General features: G+C 44.3%; 1 protein-coding gene across 2 annotated transcripts in view; it reads left to right on the top strand.

The window, feature by feature from the left end:
• Positions 1 to 604: 604 nt before the first annotated feature.
• Positions 605 to 16,654, top strand: part of Phactr4 (phosphatase and actin regulator 4) — a 66,525-nt gene continuing 50,475 nt past the window's right edge. For both annotated transcript variants that reach the window (NM_001161797.1, NM_175306.4), the window contains exons 1-2: positions 605 to 706; positions 9,928 to 9,981. In NM_001161797.1, coding sequence (NP_001155269.1) covers positions 9,966 to 9,981 — 16 coding nt within the window. In that variant the 5' untranslated portion in view covers positions 605 to 706; positions 9,928 to 9,965. The remainder of the gene's footprint in view (positions 707 to 9,927; positions 9,982 to 16,654) is intronic.

Genomic DNA, 16,654 nt, shown 5'->3' with positions numbered 1-16,654 from the left:
TTTGGCATTTAAAAAGATCCTCCAGCAGTGGCAAGAAGGGGGTCTGGAGGGTGATATAGCCCTGGAGGTTGGAATGAGTGCCACTTAGAAACAGATGGTGGCTTCTACTAGGTAATCGTTAGTGGGAAAAAAATTTAGTTGGGAGGGGGGGGGTGTAGAATGTCTGCGCTTAATAGGCTGGGTTCTGTACTTTCACAAAACACCGCGGGTAACTTGTTTGTAAGTTTTTTGCACTTAAAACTGGTTATCAATAGTTTGAAACAAACTGGACTTCTTTTGTAGAGCACAACACACACATCCTTTCTTGGGCATCGCCGGGAGAGTCTGTTCCCGAACGTGTCCTCCCAAGTCCCGAGACCTTCCCCTTGCTCAGAACTGGGCAAGGTGCCCAAATCCGTTTATATGCAGTGCACCGGACTCTGGCGGCGCATGCCCAGATCGGCAGAGTAGGGGTCAGGCGCCTCGCAGCGGAGGGCCGGCAGTTCCCGCCATTTTGTCCCGCTCGCCACACCGCTGGCCACTGCAGTGGACTACAAGTCCCGTGAGGCTCCGCGGCGGCACTTCCTACCCTCCTCACTGTCCGGCCCGCTCCCTCCGCCCCCCCTCCCCTGGGGCCGAAGGCTCTGGCTGGAGCCAGGCGGCCAGAGACCAGGTAGGATTTCCGGGAGAAAGTGCTGGGGAACCCGAGGAGGCAGCGGCGACTTGGGTAAGTTCCCCAAACTTGGGAAAGTGAGCACCTCCCGCGCGCGCGCAGCAGCGGCAGGCTCGGCTCGACTAGGGGTCGCGGGCCGAGCCTGGGTGGGGGGTTAACGGCGCCCGCGGCGGTCAGTGCAGCCAGGGCGTGGCGGGCGGTAGCCTCCTCCCTCCTCGGCCCTCCCACAACGGTCCCGCGGCGGTGTCCCCGCCTGTGGCCGGCCGGCGCACACTCGCGCTCTCCGCCCCCCAGCCTCCGCGGGGCCCTTTTGTCTGCGCCGCTTTTCCCCCTTTTGTGGCAGTGCACGGAGTCGCGGTCTCCAGGGGAGCCCGCACGTCCTGCTGGGGACTGCGCCCTGGGGATCTGGTTACTGTAACTGGATCGGGTCAAAGTCCATCTTTCAAAAGTGACCTCCCTCAGACCTCTGCATCCTGGCTGAGCAGAGAAGAGACTTAGGAGTCTGGCATAGTTTCAGTGGAAACCTGGAAGTTATTGTCCAACTTCTTTCTTAAATGTCAGCCTCCGGTAGCTAGGGATCAAAACTCAAGGCGCTAAGGCGCTTTTCTCCTCCAGTGGATGGAGTCTAAGAAAAAGAAGTGAGACTTGGAGCCTCAATCCCGGAAACCGAGAAAGAGTGGAAATTTGCTGCGATACGTGTGGCAGCTGGGATGGAGGGGTTGGGTGATTGTGGAGTGTGTGTGTGTGTGGGGGGGGGGGGGGGGTGCGGCGGCGGCCGCAAAGAACTCAAGCGAATCATTGCCTCGGAAACCTGAAAATTGGAGCAGAGTGATTACCAGGACATCATTCATTGCCTGCAGTCTTCGGCACTTCATTTTCCCACGCTGCTCCTCGACTCTCCAGAATACATCCCTTTCTCTTTTTTTAAACAACAACTCCACAAAGAAAAACTCAGCTCACTGAAAGCACCTGCTTTGTAGAAAAACCTAGATACCCAGTAGATTCTAGAAAGCATTAAAAAAAAAAAGGTTGAAAAAAAAAAGGCGATAAAATATGTATTTACTGGACACCGATGAATTGTGTGGATTTGATCCAGTTTGGTTAGATAGTGGTAACTGTATGTTCCGTCGAAGAACGAATCTTGAGACTTAGCATAGGGGTAAAGCTTTTATAAAGGCCAAGGTAGAGATCCTTTGAAAAATCGATTAGTATTTCAAATTCCTTGAGTGAAGACAGTTGGGACTCCTTTGAGTCAGGAAAGGTGTTTTGAGACGAAATTTCCACCCTAGACATGTAGGCAAAGCCTTCATTATTCTGACATTTCATAATGGAAATGACTTTGAGACTCTTAGGTTGTGTTAATGTATCAAGGTGGTAGATCTTTAATACAGGCTGTCAGTTGTCTATCCTAGTTGGAGTGGCACATCCCTGTAACCCCAATACTCTTGCGGCTATGGCAGGAGGGGGAGCATGAATTCAAGACCAGCTAGGTCTATGTAGACCTATTGTAGACATGATCTATTGAGACCTTGTCTCAAAAAAAGAAAGTTTCTTGAATGTGTCTGGGAGGGTGGGAAGTGGGGACAGTACAGCGGTGGCTTTAGAGAACTCTGTGGAGTTGGTTCTCCTACTTTCATGTGGGTTCCTGGAACAGAGCTCAGATGGCCAGGCACGCACGGCAAGAGCCTTTACCATCTGAGTCATTTTGCTAGCCCACAATTTTTTTTTTTTCTGTTTTTTTGTTGTGCTGGGAATAGAATCCAGGGTTTTGACCATGTGCAGCACGTGCCTCTAGCCCCAGCTATTCTTCAGTCACTGGGAATAGGCATTTATTTATTTCCTTGAGATTGGGTCACTCTGGGCTTGGGCTTTCCACCTGCCTTTGCCTTTCCAAGTGGTAAGATTATTTTGGTGGCACCACCGCACCTACCTCTTAAGCTGTGAATTTCTAGCAGGATCACTACATTCTGGCTTATTTACTCAAACAGGATAGTGGTGTCCATGTTATTTTTGAAAGTTGTATATGTTGTATAAATCTTATTAATACACATTGTGTAACTATTACAATCCTCACCACAATTACGTGAGGTATTGGTTCTCACTTTACAGCTGATGCGGCCTTGCCTCTAAAATGTTAAGTAACTGGCCCAAAGCCATTCCATTAGCCTAGGTAGGAAAGCTGAACCAAAGAGCAAACCTAGGGCTTTCTGTTTCCTCAGATTTAGTGCAGCTACCAATCATATGTCCACAAACTGCTTTAATTTGCTGAGATCTGAATATAAGAGAAAAATTATGGAAATATTTTCCATTCCAAACAAACTGATTCATAAGGAACTGAAATTCATAGAACCATGAAGTCTTTTCTATAATATTGCTGCCTTCACTCTGGCTTGCTTATCCTGTGTCTAGGCAGAATAGCACTTTTATGGGGCCTTGGGGACAAAAGGGTGATGAGTTACTAAGTTGTGGTTTTAAGCTTTTATTAAAAGGTGGTTACATTTGAGGCCAGCCTGGTCTTCATAACAAGTTTTAGGTCAGCCAGAGCTACACAATAAGACCATGTTTTGTAAAAAAAAAAAAAAAAAAAAAAAAAAGGACAGAAGATGATTAAAGGTTTGCTAAAAATTATGTAAGAGAAGTAGGTAAGGCAGCGTTGGCTCGGAGACCTAACTCTGAAAACGACTCAGACGCATGTACTTTTTTAGAGTATGCGGAGTTAAAAACTTTTGGTCAGACTTAACCTGCAGTTCAGTTTGGGTTTTCTGTCAGTACACGCCACGAACGTGACATCAGAAACAGCAGCCTATTTCAGCTCTTGTACTAAATTGTGAAGTAAAATGCATAACATTCCAGTGGAATTGAGTCAGTGCAATTAGTCTGTGTTCTCTCTGTTAGTTTTCTCTTTGGGGGATAGGATTGAAATGGAGGTTGTACATAGCCCAGGCTACCCTCCGCTTCACTGCTGCCTCCGCCTCCTCAGTGCTAGCCTGGAAACTAGTTTAGCCTTTACACTAATGGATGCGCTTCAGCGCTGTCTTGCTTTGGTACTGTAGTGAGGGCTTATTCCCCACTCCTCTCTTCAAATGTCAGCCTGTTTTATTTGCAGATCCATCTTCTTACCCATTCAGCCATGAGTGAAAGTTAATGCTTTAGGTCCCGAGGTCAGAGCAGTGAAACTATTTTCACCTCTGGAGGGTTGCAGACCTTACAGACTGATTCCAAGTTGGGGTAGGAGAAGAGACAGATGGTAAATGCACACTAAATATAAGTCTTGGCCGGGCGTCGTGGCACAGGCCTTTAATCCCAACACTCGGGAGGCAGAGGCAGGCGGATTTCTGAGTTCGAGGCCAGCCTGGTCTACAGAGTGAGTTCCAGGATAGCCAGGACTTCACAGAGAAACTCTGTCTCGAAAAAAACAGAAAAAAACAAAACAAAACAAAACAAAAAAAAAACAACCAAAAAACAAAAATATAAGTCTCAATCATTGGACAGCCAGCTTAATCTCTCGCCTTTTTTTCCCCTCCAAGTGTTGACCATGCCTTGTTTGCTTGTTTCTTTCTGTTTTTAAAGATTTACTTTTTTTTAAAATGTATTTATTTATTATATCTAAGTACACTGTAGCTGTGTTCAGATGCACCAGAAGAGGGAGTCAGATCTTGTTACGGATGGTTGTGAGCCACCATGTGGTTGCTGGGATTTGAACTCAGGACCTTTGGAAGAGCAGTCAGTGCTCTTAACCTCTGAGCCATCTCTCCAGCCCAAGATTCACTTATTTTTGGGGAGCCGGGCGTGGTGGCGCACGCCTTTAATCCCAGCACTCGGGAGGCAGAGGCAGGAGGATTTCTGAGTTAGAGGTCAGCCTGGTCTACAAAGTGAAGTCCAGGACAGCCAGGGCTATACAGAGAAACCCTGTCTCGAAAAACAAAACAAAACAAAAAAATAGATGGGGACCTGGGGCTGAGATGGCTCAGGCAGTAAAGACACCACTGTAGGTTAAACTGGGTTTAATTCCTGTAACTCACATACATGGCAGAAGGAGAAAACTAACTCTGGCATGCTGACTTTTACATGCGTGCTGTGACCTGCACATGTGCACAGTCAGACAGACAGACAGATAGACAGACACACACACACAAATAAATAAGCTGGAGTTAGAGAGATTACCCAACAGTTGAGAGCACTGTGTGTTTTACAGTGGATCCAGGTTTACTTCCTAGCACCTACTTCAGGGCTTATAACCATCTGTAAGTCCAAGGATCAGATGTCCTCTTCTGGCTTCTAAGGGCCGCATGCTCACATGTGATGCACATACATACATACATACATAAAGGAAAGCATGTACATAAAATTTATCAAATGAAAATACAATTTAGAGCTGGGCAGTAGTGGCACATGCCCTCAGTCCCAGCATTCAGAGGGCAGAGCATGGTTGAGTTCTGAGTTCGAGGCCAGCCTGGTCTACAGAGTGAGTTCCAGGACAGCCAGGGCTACACAGAGAAATTCTGTCTCGAAAAACCAAAGAAGAAAAAAAAAATTAATTAATAAAAAATAAATATATAAAATTTCGATAGGGACTAAACAATTGTATTGTTTTATTTGAGGCTGGGGTCACACTCTATAGCATGACCCTTGTTGGCCTGGACCTCACTGACCTTGAAATTACAATGATTCTCTTGGGTTTTGGGATTAAAGGCATGTACCAATATGTCTAGTTTAATTTGTTTTGGGTTAAACAGTGGTGACTCACATCTTTAATCCCTGCACTCAGAAGGCAGAGGTTGGTGGATCTCTGAGTTCAAGGCTAGCCTGGCCTACAGAGTAAGTTAAGTTCCAGGATAACTAGGGTTACACAGAGGAACTCTGACTGGGGGAAAAGATTGTGTTTTGGTAAACAGTACAGGAAGCAGCACAGACAGTTGTTTGAGATGGGGTCTCCTATCGGCCCGGCCAGCCAGCCTCAGGGATCTTCTTGTTCTAGCCAGCATATCTTCTGGTGATTAGACTCAGACCAGACGAAAAACTGTCTCCCAAGCCCTAAGGTTATTCTAGGTCGAGGGAGTTTTGAACATAAGAATGAAACGGAGGGTAAACATGTTTAGCTGTTTATCTAGGGGAGAGAGTGGTCTGGAATGCTGAGAGTATGTTCCACTTGGTTTTCAACACTCTGATTCTGAACCCCTCCAGACAGCTTGAACAAAGCAACGGGTGTCCACCCTGGACGCCTGGACACACACAGCAAGGGTGCACATGGACGGCTCGTCACCGAGACTCCTGTCCTGGTGTGGTGGCTCCCACCTGTAATCCCAGCATCCAGGGGGCTTAGCTGAGGTTTGCAGTGAGTTTGGGCCACACTAGGCACAAAGTTCTAGGCCAGTCTGGACTACAGGATAAGGCCAGGGTTTGAAAACACCCCTCCCCCCCCAAATTACATGACTTTTTTTTGTGCTGTTAGAAACCAAATCCTATGAAATGTGTTTTCCACTGAACTTCATACATAGATAGCCCTTGGTTCTTTAGATTTAGTAGCTTATTTTAAATCTTCTAAGTTTAACAGCTAGGGATTTCTTTATATTTCCTTTTCTTCCTCCTTATTTATTTTTTATTTTTTAAGATTTATTTATTTAATTTATGTATGCAAGTACACTGTAGCTGTACAGATGGTTGTGAGCCTTCATGTGGTTGTTGGGAATTGAATTTTAGGATCTCTGCTCACCCCACTTGCTCTGGTCAACTCCACTCGCTCAGGCCCAAAGATTTATTATTATACATAAGTACACTGTAGCTGTCTTCAGATACACCAGAAGAGGGCGTCAGATCCCATTACAGATGGTTGTGAGGCTCCATGTGGTTGCTGGGATTTGAACTCAGGACCTTTGAAAGAGCAGTCAGTGCTCTTACCTGCTGAGCCATCTCGTTAGCCTCTTAACTCACAGTGGTCAGACTGCCTCTGCTTCCTGACTGTTGGGATTAGAGGAACACCTCTGGCTCAATTCAGCTTTTTTGACTGCTTTTTCTTGCCTAATCACAAGCCATACTTTCCTATTTGTTGACTCTCTGGCTTTTTAGACCCTTTTTCTTTGGCTTTACACACATACACACCACATTACACACAGGCACATATGTACTGGCTGGCCATTTAAAGTAATATGATCTGGCAGCTCTGGAATAAACTTCCCTTGCTGTGGGTTTCTTTTGGTCTTGCTTGGTAGCTTTCTTGGACTAAACTTGTAAAGTGTGTTCTTTGTTCTATGTACCAACTGCAGTCTGCACTTGTTTGCCTTAGTGGTTAAGTAATGATTAGACAGAGATTTCCCTAAGTGCTGTGAGCCAGTAAGCTTTCCAGCTTTTACTGAGGGCCTCTGGTGAGGCCCTTACTACCCATGACATGGCAGTGGTGGGGGCACACATAAGCAGGGAAAAGGTCAGGCACAGGTCTTTATAACAACTTGCCCTCTCAAAAACTTAACAGTTCTCTCAAAGTACCTAATTCTTCCCTCCCCATTATGTCCTAGCTCGTAAAGGTTCAATTTCCCAATACCAGCACCTTGGGGACAAGGTTCTTAACACATCTAAGCCTCAGCAGGCATCAGCTCAGAGCTCTTGATTCCATACTAACATCTCATTCTTTACCATTCAGGGCCCCTCTGTTGGTATACCTTAGCACACATAGGATGGGATACCACAGTACACATAGGATGGGATACCACAGCACACATAGGATGGGATACCACAGTGCACATAGGATGGGATACCACAGCACACGTAGGATGGGATACCACAGCACACATAGGATGGGATACCACAGCACACATAGGATGGGATACCACAGTGCACATAGGATGGGATACCACAGTGCACATAGGATGGGATACCACAGCACACGTAGGATGGTATACCACAGCACACATAGGATGGGATACCACAGTGCACATAGGATGGGATACCACAGCACACGTAGGATGGTATACCACAGCACACATAGGATGGTATACCACAGCACACATGGTATGATATACCACAGTGCACATAGGATGGGATACCACAGCACACGTAGGATGGTATACCACAGCACACATAGGATGTTATACCATTGTTCAGCATACATAGGATCATATACCACAGTTTCTGTGGTAAACTAGCTAGCTCTGGAGCTGGGCTACTCTGTTGATTGGTTCTTAGGCTGGTCCTCAGAGCTTTCTGCCATCTTCCTGCAAGAGAGAACTTTGGAGGTTACCAAGCATACTTTGAGGCCTTCCGGTCTGCCTGTCAGATGACGGTTAATCTCTCTTACCTGTTTGTTTTCTTTTTCTGTCATAGTGGTTGAGCCCAACAGTAATTTCTCAATTCCACTGTCATTATAGCTACTGTTTTCTTGTCTTGCAGTCAAGTAGTACATTCCTTCCCATGGCACCACCTGCCATGGCTGAAACTCTTAAGAGTTGGACCCGAAACACCTTGTGCCAGGAGAAATCTGTGCTGTATGTCTGACCCTGTATCTGCCCTGCCCTGTAGTCTACATCAAAACCCCATCTTAAACCCAGTTCTCTCTGCTAATAATTGATCCCAATTAGAGTTTACATTCATACTGCTGATCAGGGAATGTGCTTAGGACATAAGAGAGATTGGTTAGGAAACTGGCCTGGGCACAAAGCTAGATGAGGCAGATTTGACCCTCAAGAAGTTGAGTAAATATTTATATTCAGTCAAAATTCTTAGCTTGACATGGTATTGGAGATCTTTAATTTAACTCAAGAGGCAGAGACAGGAGCAGCTCCATAAATTGGCAAGCCAGATACTAAGTGAAACCAGGTCTCAAAAAACAGCAGGGCTGGAGAGATGGCTCAGTGGTTAAGAGCACTGACTGCTCTACCAGAGGTCCTGAGTTCAGTTCCCAGCAACCACAAGGTGACTCACAACCATCTGTAATGGGAATCCAGTGTCCTCTTCTGGTGTGTCTGAAGGCAGAGTACTCATATACATAAAATAAATAAATAAATATTTTAAAAAGCAAAACAAAATAAAACATTTTTCTGTTGCTTTATTTTCATACGTGAGTGCCCTAAATTTAGATTCCTGTACCCAAAAAGATAATTTCTTCTATAAAATTACTTCCCTCCCTAAAAATATACTTCTTTTTTTTTTTAATTAGGTATTTTCCTTGTTTACATTTTCAATGCTATCCCAAAGGTCCCCCATACCCACCCCCCCAATCCCCTACCCACCCACTCCCCCTTTTTGGCCCTGGCGTTCCCCTGTACTGGGGCATATAAAGTTTGCAAGTCCAATGGGCCTCTCTTTGCAGTGATGGCCGACTAGGCCATCTTTTGATACATATGCAGCTAAAGACAAGAGCTCCCAGGTACTGGTTAGTTCATATTGTTGTAAAAATATACTTCTTATCTCTGCTCAGAGATGCATATAAGTTGTTTTGTTATTTATGTAATTAGCTTTTGAGGCAGGATCTTTTTATTTAGGGTCCAGATAGCTCAGGCTATCTGGAACTCACTCTGTAGACCAGGCTGGCCTCAAACGCATAGAGATCCACCTGTCTCTGCCTCTCAGGAGTGGGATTAGAGCGGTGTGCCACAAAGCAGGTTTGTTTTTGATTTACACAAAACTTTGCCCTTTTCTTTACATATTGAATGCAAGATGGAGATTTAACATGTTGTAGGAGACTGAGGATAATGTATTTAAAAATGAAAAGTAGTGAGAGCTTGTCTCAAAAAGCAGGAAACAACACACACACACACACACACACACACACACACACAATTAGACTTAGATTTTTCCTGATATTTTAGTTTGTTATGCTTGTATCCCAATAATACCCCTTAAAACTCCCAGAAGGCAATGTTCATTTTTAAAATAATTACTTATTCTGTGTGTGCATGCATGGCACAGTGTCCGTGTGAAAGTCGAGAACTGTCAGTTCTTTTTGTCATTTGTGGTACTTTTGTTTTTTGGGTTTTTTTTGGTTTTTTTTGTTTTTGGTTTTTTTTTTTTTTTTTTTTTTTTTTTTTGGTTTTTTTGTTTTGTTTTGTTTGAGACGGGGTTTCTCTGTGTAGCCCTGGCTGTCCTAGAACTCACTTTGTAGACCAGGCTGGCCTCAAACTCAGAAATCTGCCTGCCTCTGCCTCCCGAGTGCTGGGATTAAAGGCGTGGGCCACCATGCCCGGCACTTATTAAAGTGTTAGTGAGTTGGGTTTATTTCAAAGAAATTTAGAAAATGGTAAATTTGATGTTTTCAGTATTGTTTTTACCTTTTCTCTTTTCAGAAACTACTCCTTCTCTCCCTACACTGGTTAGCAGTGGCATGGAAGACCCATCGGGTGAGTATGGCCTGCTTTTTTATGGATGCTTGCTCTTACCTGTTGCAGCGTTGAGTGCATTATCTCACGCTCAGGATGCTGATGTAGAACAGTGCCTCTCAGACTTTGTGCTCTCAGCATCCGTTCATACTCTCATCTGTTAGCTTTTGTCCTTTATTTTATTTTTAGTTTTTGCTTTTGAGATCGGATCTCTACCTAGTCCTGGCTGTCCTGGAGCTCATGTAAACCAGTCTGCCTCAAACTCACAGAGATCCTCCTGCCTCTGCTACCATACCCAGCACTAGGGGTTTGGTGTTCTTGTTTGTTTGTTTGGCTGGTTGTTTTTTTAATAAACTTATTTATCTTTATTTTATGTGCATTGGTGTGAGGGTGTCAGAGACCCTGGAACTGGAGGTACAGACATTTGTGAGCTACTTAGGACCTCTGGAAGAGCAGCCAGTGCTTTTAACCACAGAGCCATCTCTCCAGCCCCATTTGTTTTGCTTTTTTTGAGACAGGATTTCATTGTAGCTCCAGCTGGCCTGGAACTCACTATGTAGACCAGGTTGGTCTTGAACTTTCAGAGATCCCTCTGCCATTGCCTCCTGAGTGCTTGACAGTGCTGGACTCCATTCATACTTTTAACATAATTAAGGGTCCTAATGAGCTTCTGCTTGCTGACATTTACTATATTGCAAATTAGATGTAAGGGACTGAAAAGATGATTCCGTGGTTAGGAGAGGCACATACCTCCTGTGTATATGCAGGCATTGTAAAACAAGCTGTGTCCCCAGCCCTTAGGAATTGTATTTGAGATATTAATTTATTTTCTTCTGTCTTGCTCTGTTGCCATTGATGTGACTGAGGCTGAGCTTTCTGACCTGGTAACCAGAATCAGGAAGTTCAGGTTACATTTTTTACCTCAATTGAGATGACATACGCTTGTTTGTTTGTTTGATTGTTTGTTTGTTTTGTTGATTTTAATGAGCCTAGGTGGCTGAGCATGTTTTTATAGAAGTATAGCTAGCTCATTGGGAGATCTTTAGTTTGAACACTAGAGGGCAGACAGCACCTTGTTTATCGACCTAGTTATGTCATCAGGTTATTCTTGAAATTATTTTGAGGATTGGAGAGACTGAACTTATTTTCATAGCACCGTGACTGTTCCTAAAGATAGTGTTGATATAATAAGCTGCAGATAGTGAGACGTGACCCTGCACAGGGACATGCATGCAGGGGGCCATCCTCCAGGGGTCAGAGGACCACACCTACATTGTGTGAGATCTTTTCCAAGAACAGGGAAGTCGGAAGGAAGGGGGGAAGGAAGGGAGGGAGGGGAGGAAAAGAGAACAAAGCACAGGGAGATAAGTGAGACAAGAATGGCCATGGCTGGACAGTGTGTGTAACACCAAATGTTTCCAGTACAGTTGGGTTTGGACATCACTAGTCTCAAATCTGTAATGGGGCTGGAGAGATGGCTCAGAGGTTAAGAGCACTGGCTGCTCTTCCAGAGAGAGGACCTGAGTGTGAGTCCCAGTGACTCGACCCTCTGCGATTCCAGTCCCAGGGGCTCCAGTGCCCTCTTCTGGCGACTGAGGACACTGTGTATACATTGTGCATAGACATGCAGAAAAAGATTCGTACACATAGAATAAAATCTGTATTTTACAAAGTCTGAAATTCTTTGAATGCTAAAATAATTGTAAAATTCTGTCTGCCTGAGTGAGAATGGGGTGGACCACAATCTGAAAACAAATATATAAAATTACCTGTAAGTTGTATAGGACATGTAAATGAATTTCATGTTTAACTTATGGGTCTTTTCATATTTATTTTAATAATTTTTGTGTGTGTATGTTTAGCACAGCAGTGTAGAGGTGAGAGGACAACTTTTAAGAGTCTCTCCTTCTATCAAGTGGGGTCTGGGGATCAAACTCTGGGAGTCAGTATCTTTACCAACTGAGCCATTTAGATCCAACTCCCTCTACCCACTTTTGGGACAGGATCTCACTGTGTATCTATCCCTGGACGGCCTGGGACTCACTGTGTAGAGCAGGATGGCCAAGAATACCACTCTGCTTGGTTTGATGGTCCTTTTAAAGTAGGTTTGAGACAGGATCATATGCAACCCAGTTGGCTGGCCTTAAACTTACTATAAAGTGAGTTAAAATGAGTTTGAGGGCTACAGATGTGTGCCACAACTGGTTTTATGCAATGCTAGGGACTGAGCCCAGTCCTTGTGCATGCTAGGCAGGTACCCCCTGAATTGATCTATATCCTCTAAACCCCATCCCCAGGCATAGTTTCTTTGTGTAGCCTTCACTGTCCTAGAACTTGCTTTGTAGACAAGGTTGGCCTTGAACTCAGAGATTCAACTGCCTCTGTCTCCTAAGTATTGGGACTAAATGTGTGCACCACTACTTTCTGGCTGGTAATACTATTTTTAAAAATTAATATTATTGTAGTGCTTTGCCTACATTATATATGTGCACTGTGTGTGTGCTTGGTGCCTACTGAGGTCAGAAGGAGGCATTGGGTCCATAGGACTAGAGTTACAGATGGTTGTGAGCCACTGTGTGTGCTGAGAATTGAATCCCAGTCTTTTGCAAGAACACGTACTCTTAACTAATTCTCTAGCCTGTTATACCTATTTTTTGTTTTGTTTTTTGTTTTTCGAGACAGGGTTTCTCTGTAGCCCTGGCTGTCCTGGAACTCGCTTTGTAGACCAGGCTGGCCTTGAACTCAGAAATCGGCCTGCCTCTACCTCCCGAGTGCTGGGATTAAAGGCCTGAGCCACCACGCCCGGCTTTGTTATACCTATTTTTAATTGATTAAAATTGTTACATTTTTTAAAAAAATGTAAGAAACCATTTGTTAATGTAGTGAGCAATTCATTTGCCAAACCAATAAGGTCAGTTTCCTTTAGCTCTGTTTGTTTAGTGTGGAAGTCTGAGGTTATTCTAGAGTAAAGTGGGTGCCCTTGAGGGGTGAAAGTGACAATGGCCCAAAGGCCTAGTGTATCTATTATGTCTAATTTTGGTTTTGGTTTTGGTTTTGGTTTCGGTTTTGGTTTTTTTTTTGAGACTAGGTCTCTCTAGGCTGTCCTAGAACTTACTACAATGACCAGGCTGGCCTAGAACTCACAGAGATCCTTTTGCTTCTGCCTCCTAAGGGCTGGGTTAAAGGCGTGCACTACCTCACCCGGCTCTTATTGTGACTAAATTGAGTAGTACTTATGATGTGTAGAGCTTTTGGGTTTGTTGTGTTTCCTTGCCTCTATCTCAGCAGCTCTCAACCTGCGGGTCACATATCAGATATCCTTCATGTCAGAGATGCACACTATGATTCATAACAGTAGTAAGATTGCTGTTAGGAAGTAGCAACAAAATTCTATTTTTATAATTGAATTTTAAAGTTGAAATTTGAAGTTTTATCAAATTATCTAAAATAATTTTATTGTTTTATTATTATTATAAGGAACTGTGCTGAAGGGTCTCAGCATTAGGAAGGGTGAGAACCACTCTTTATCTGATCAAGGGGATTTATTAAGTGGCCATGCTCCTAGCTAGTGTGTCTTGTTTTAACGCTGATGGGAAATTTTTTATGATATTATCTTAACACTGGAAGCTAAACGTATGTCAACAATACAGCCCTTCCCTTCTGTTTAAAAGGAGGAGGAAGCATCGACTTGTGTGAGTTACAGTCCTTCAGGCGTAGGAGGTAAATTCCTCTGAGATTAAATGAGGCTAAAAGTAATGATAGTTCATCTTTCTCTTGTAGTGTTTGCTTTTTTTCCTTAAAGCTCTAAGAATAATATATGCTTGCTGTTGGTTCACACCTATAATCCCAGCTCTCTGGAGACTGAGGCAAGAAAGTTACCACTAGTTTGATGCTAGACTGAGATAAGTAATTAATTCCAGTATAGCCTGGTCTACAGATGATTCTCCATATCAAAAAATAAGATAGCTAGGTGGGTGGTTGGATGGATGGATGGATGGATGGAGAGACAGACAGACAGACTGATAGACAGGTAGGCAGGCAGGCAGGCTTGGGGGATGGTTCAGTTGGTAAAGCATTCCCAGAACCCACTTGAAAATGGTGGGCTTTGGGGGCTGGAGAGATGGCTCAACGATTAAGAGCACTGACTGCTCTTCCAAAAGTTATGAGTTCAATTCCCAGCAACCACATGGTGGCTCCCAACCATCTGTAATGGGATCTGATGCCCTCTTCTGGTGTGTCTGAAGACAGCTACAGTGTACTCATACATATAAAAAAAGAAAATGGTGGGCCTTGTGGTGATGTTTGTACCCCAGTGCTGGGGAGGTGGAAGCAGGTTGATCCTTGGGGTCTCCCTGGCTACCTAGGCCAGCCTGACTGATGAGATGGGCAGTGGTCTGGACAATGGCATATGGGATTGTGCTTGGGTCTTCATATGAATCTGCATAAACATGTACTCATGCAGGCATGCACACTTATACATAAACACATATGAGCACATGAAAAAATCACTACTAATAAGCAATGAATTAATTAGAAAATAAAATTTTCTTAGATTTTTTGTTTGTTTGTTTGGGAGAAAAATACCCAGAACTGACTCTGGCCTGCACACATATGTTTGTATGCACTTGGATCCAGAATACGCACAGAGAAAAGATAAAATTTAAGTTCTTAAGAGATTTGGACTTTTTTTTGAGACAGGGTTTCTCTGTGTATCTCTGGCTGTCCTAGAATTCACTGTGTAGACCAGGCTGGCCTCGAACTCACAGAGATCTGCCTTTCTCTGGCTCCTGAGTGCTGGGATTAAAGAGATTTGGAATTGTTAATGTCAGATAAAGTTAACTTTCTTTCTTTTCTTTTTTTAAAGATTTATTTATTTATTTTATGTTTATGAGTACACTGTTGCTGTCTTCAGACACACCAAAAGAGGGCATCAGATCCCATTACAGATGGTTGTGAGCCACCATGTGATTACTGGGAATTGAACTCATGACCTCTGGAAGAGCAGTCAGTGCTCTTAACCGCTGAGCCTTTTCTCCAGCCCCTAAAGTTAACTTTCTATATAAATAAAAGTAGTTGTGAGGCTAGGGAATTAGCTCATTTGGTAAAGACTTACTTTAAACTCTCTGGATCTATGCAAAAACGGAAGGTGTGATGGCTTGTTGTTGTAATCCTGGCACTGGGGAGGTGGGAACAGGCGGATCCTGAGGCTCCCTGTTCAGCCAGGCCAGCCTAACTGGGGAGCTCCAGGTCCCAGTGAGAGAACTTGTCTCAAAAAATAAGGTGGAGGGTGATTGAAGAATGCACCCAACATCTACCTCTGGCTTCCCTGTACCTGCATCATACGCACAGGGTAAACTAGTGAGCCTCTGTGAAAAGTACTCATGGAAACTAATTTATAATAACATATGCCTCATGTGGAAGCCAATTTATAATAACCCATAAAGCGCACGTAGCAAGATGATCTCAGTTATGTTGTCTTTTTCCTTCCTTTTTTAAACAACTGATAGGTGATTATTATGTGTTTATAATTTCTAGGCTTATGCGCATTTCATAATTGAAATGCACCATAACTCAAGAGAGCCTGGGGTTGATTTTCTCCTTTCCCCATGTGTGTCCTGGGGATGAGAGTCAGCTCATCAGCCTTCTGAAGCAAGCCCTTTTACCCAGTAAGCCATCTGCTGGTCCCCAAGTAGTTCTTGAATGCCATAATATACTGTGTTCTCTGCTATTTTATGAGGCTGTGAAGACAGTCCCCACCTTATTTATTTGGTTAGTTAGTTATTGTTTTGAAAGATAAGGTGGCACATACCTGCATGCAGCCCAGGCTACTCTTGAACAAACAGCAAGCAGTCTTCCTGCCTCAACCTGGCCACTACACCCACCATGTCTACTGTCGAGGAATATACAGTCCAACAAGGAAGCGACAAGTCGAGATGCTTGCAGCAAACGTTGCATGTGCAGCTGAAGGCAGAGGCATAGCCTCAGTAACTGATCACAGAGATGAGTGTCTCAGGCAGTCTCTCTCGGGAATGACAAGGTTCAAGGAAGGAACGTGCACTGGAGGTTGAAGCCTGGCAGCTGGACAGATTCAGAAAGAAAAGATGGAGAGAGTGGCTGGGTGAGTTAGATTGGAAGGAATGTGTTGCAGCTCAGAGCTCCGAGGGTCACCAGCTCTAAAGATGAGGGTAGATGAGGGAGAGTTGTGAAAATCAGGCACAAGGTCAGGTTCTCTGAATGCTTGCTTCTCATGCCTCAGGGGTCCAAGTGCCTGGAGTGTAGACTGCTATATGCTATATAGTATATTATGGGCTACCAGGGCTGTAGAGGTCTGTTGGCAGAAGTGACACATGTCTAAAATCCTAAGTCTTGAAAGGCTGAGACTGGAGAGTGTCTTGGGAGAAATTATCAAATGAATTAGAAAGGGGGCGGAGTTGAGCTGACCACGGTGGTAGAGCACTTTGTCTTTCGTGCACAAGGGCATGGACTTGATCTCCTGCCAGTGTGAGCATGGTGTTAGATGTCTGTAATCTCAGCACTGGGAGGACTGAAAGGTCAGGGCCTTCCAGGGCTACATAGCAATGGACGGAACCAAAACCAGGCTAGCGATTATTGTCCTAAATACACACAGGGAGACACTGAGTTTGAAAGCGCTGCGCACATTCTGTTGAGTCCAGAATTTATAGAAAGCTTTTTG

This window comes from Mus musculus, chromosome 4 (assembly GCF_000001635.26).
Source record: "Mus musculus strain C57BL/6J chromosome 4, GRCm38.p6 C57BL/6J".
Lineage (NCBI taxonomy): Eukaryota > Metazoa > Chordata > Mammalia > Rodentia > Muridae > Mus > Mus musculus.
This window is presented reverse-complemented; position numbering and strand designations above follow the sequence as displayed.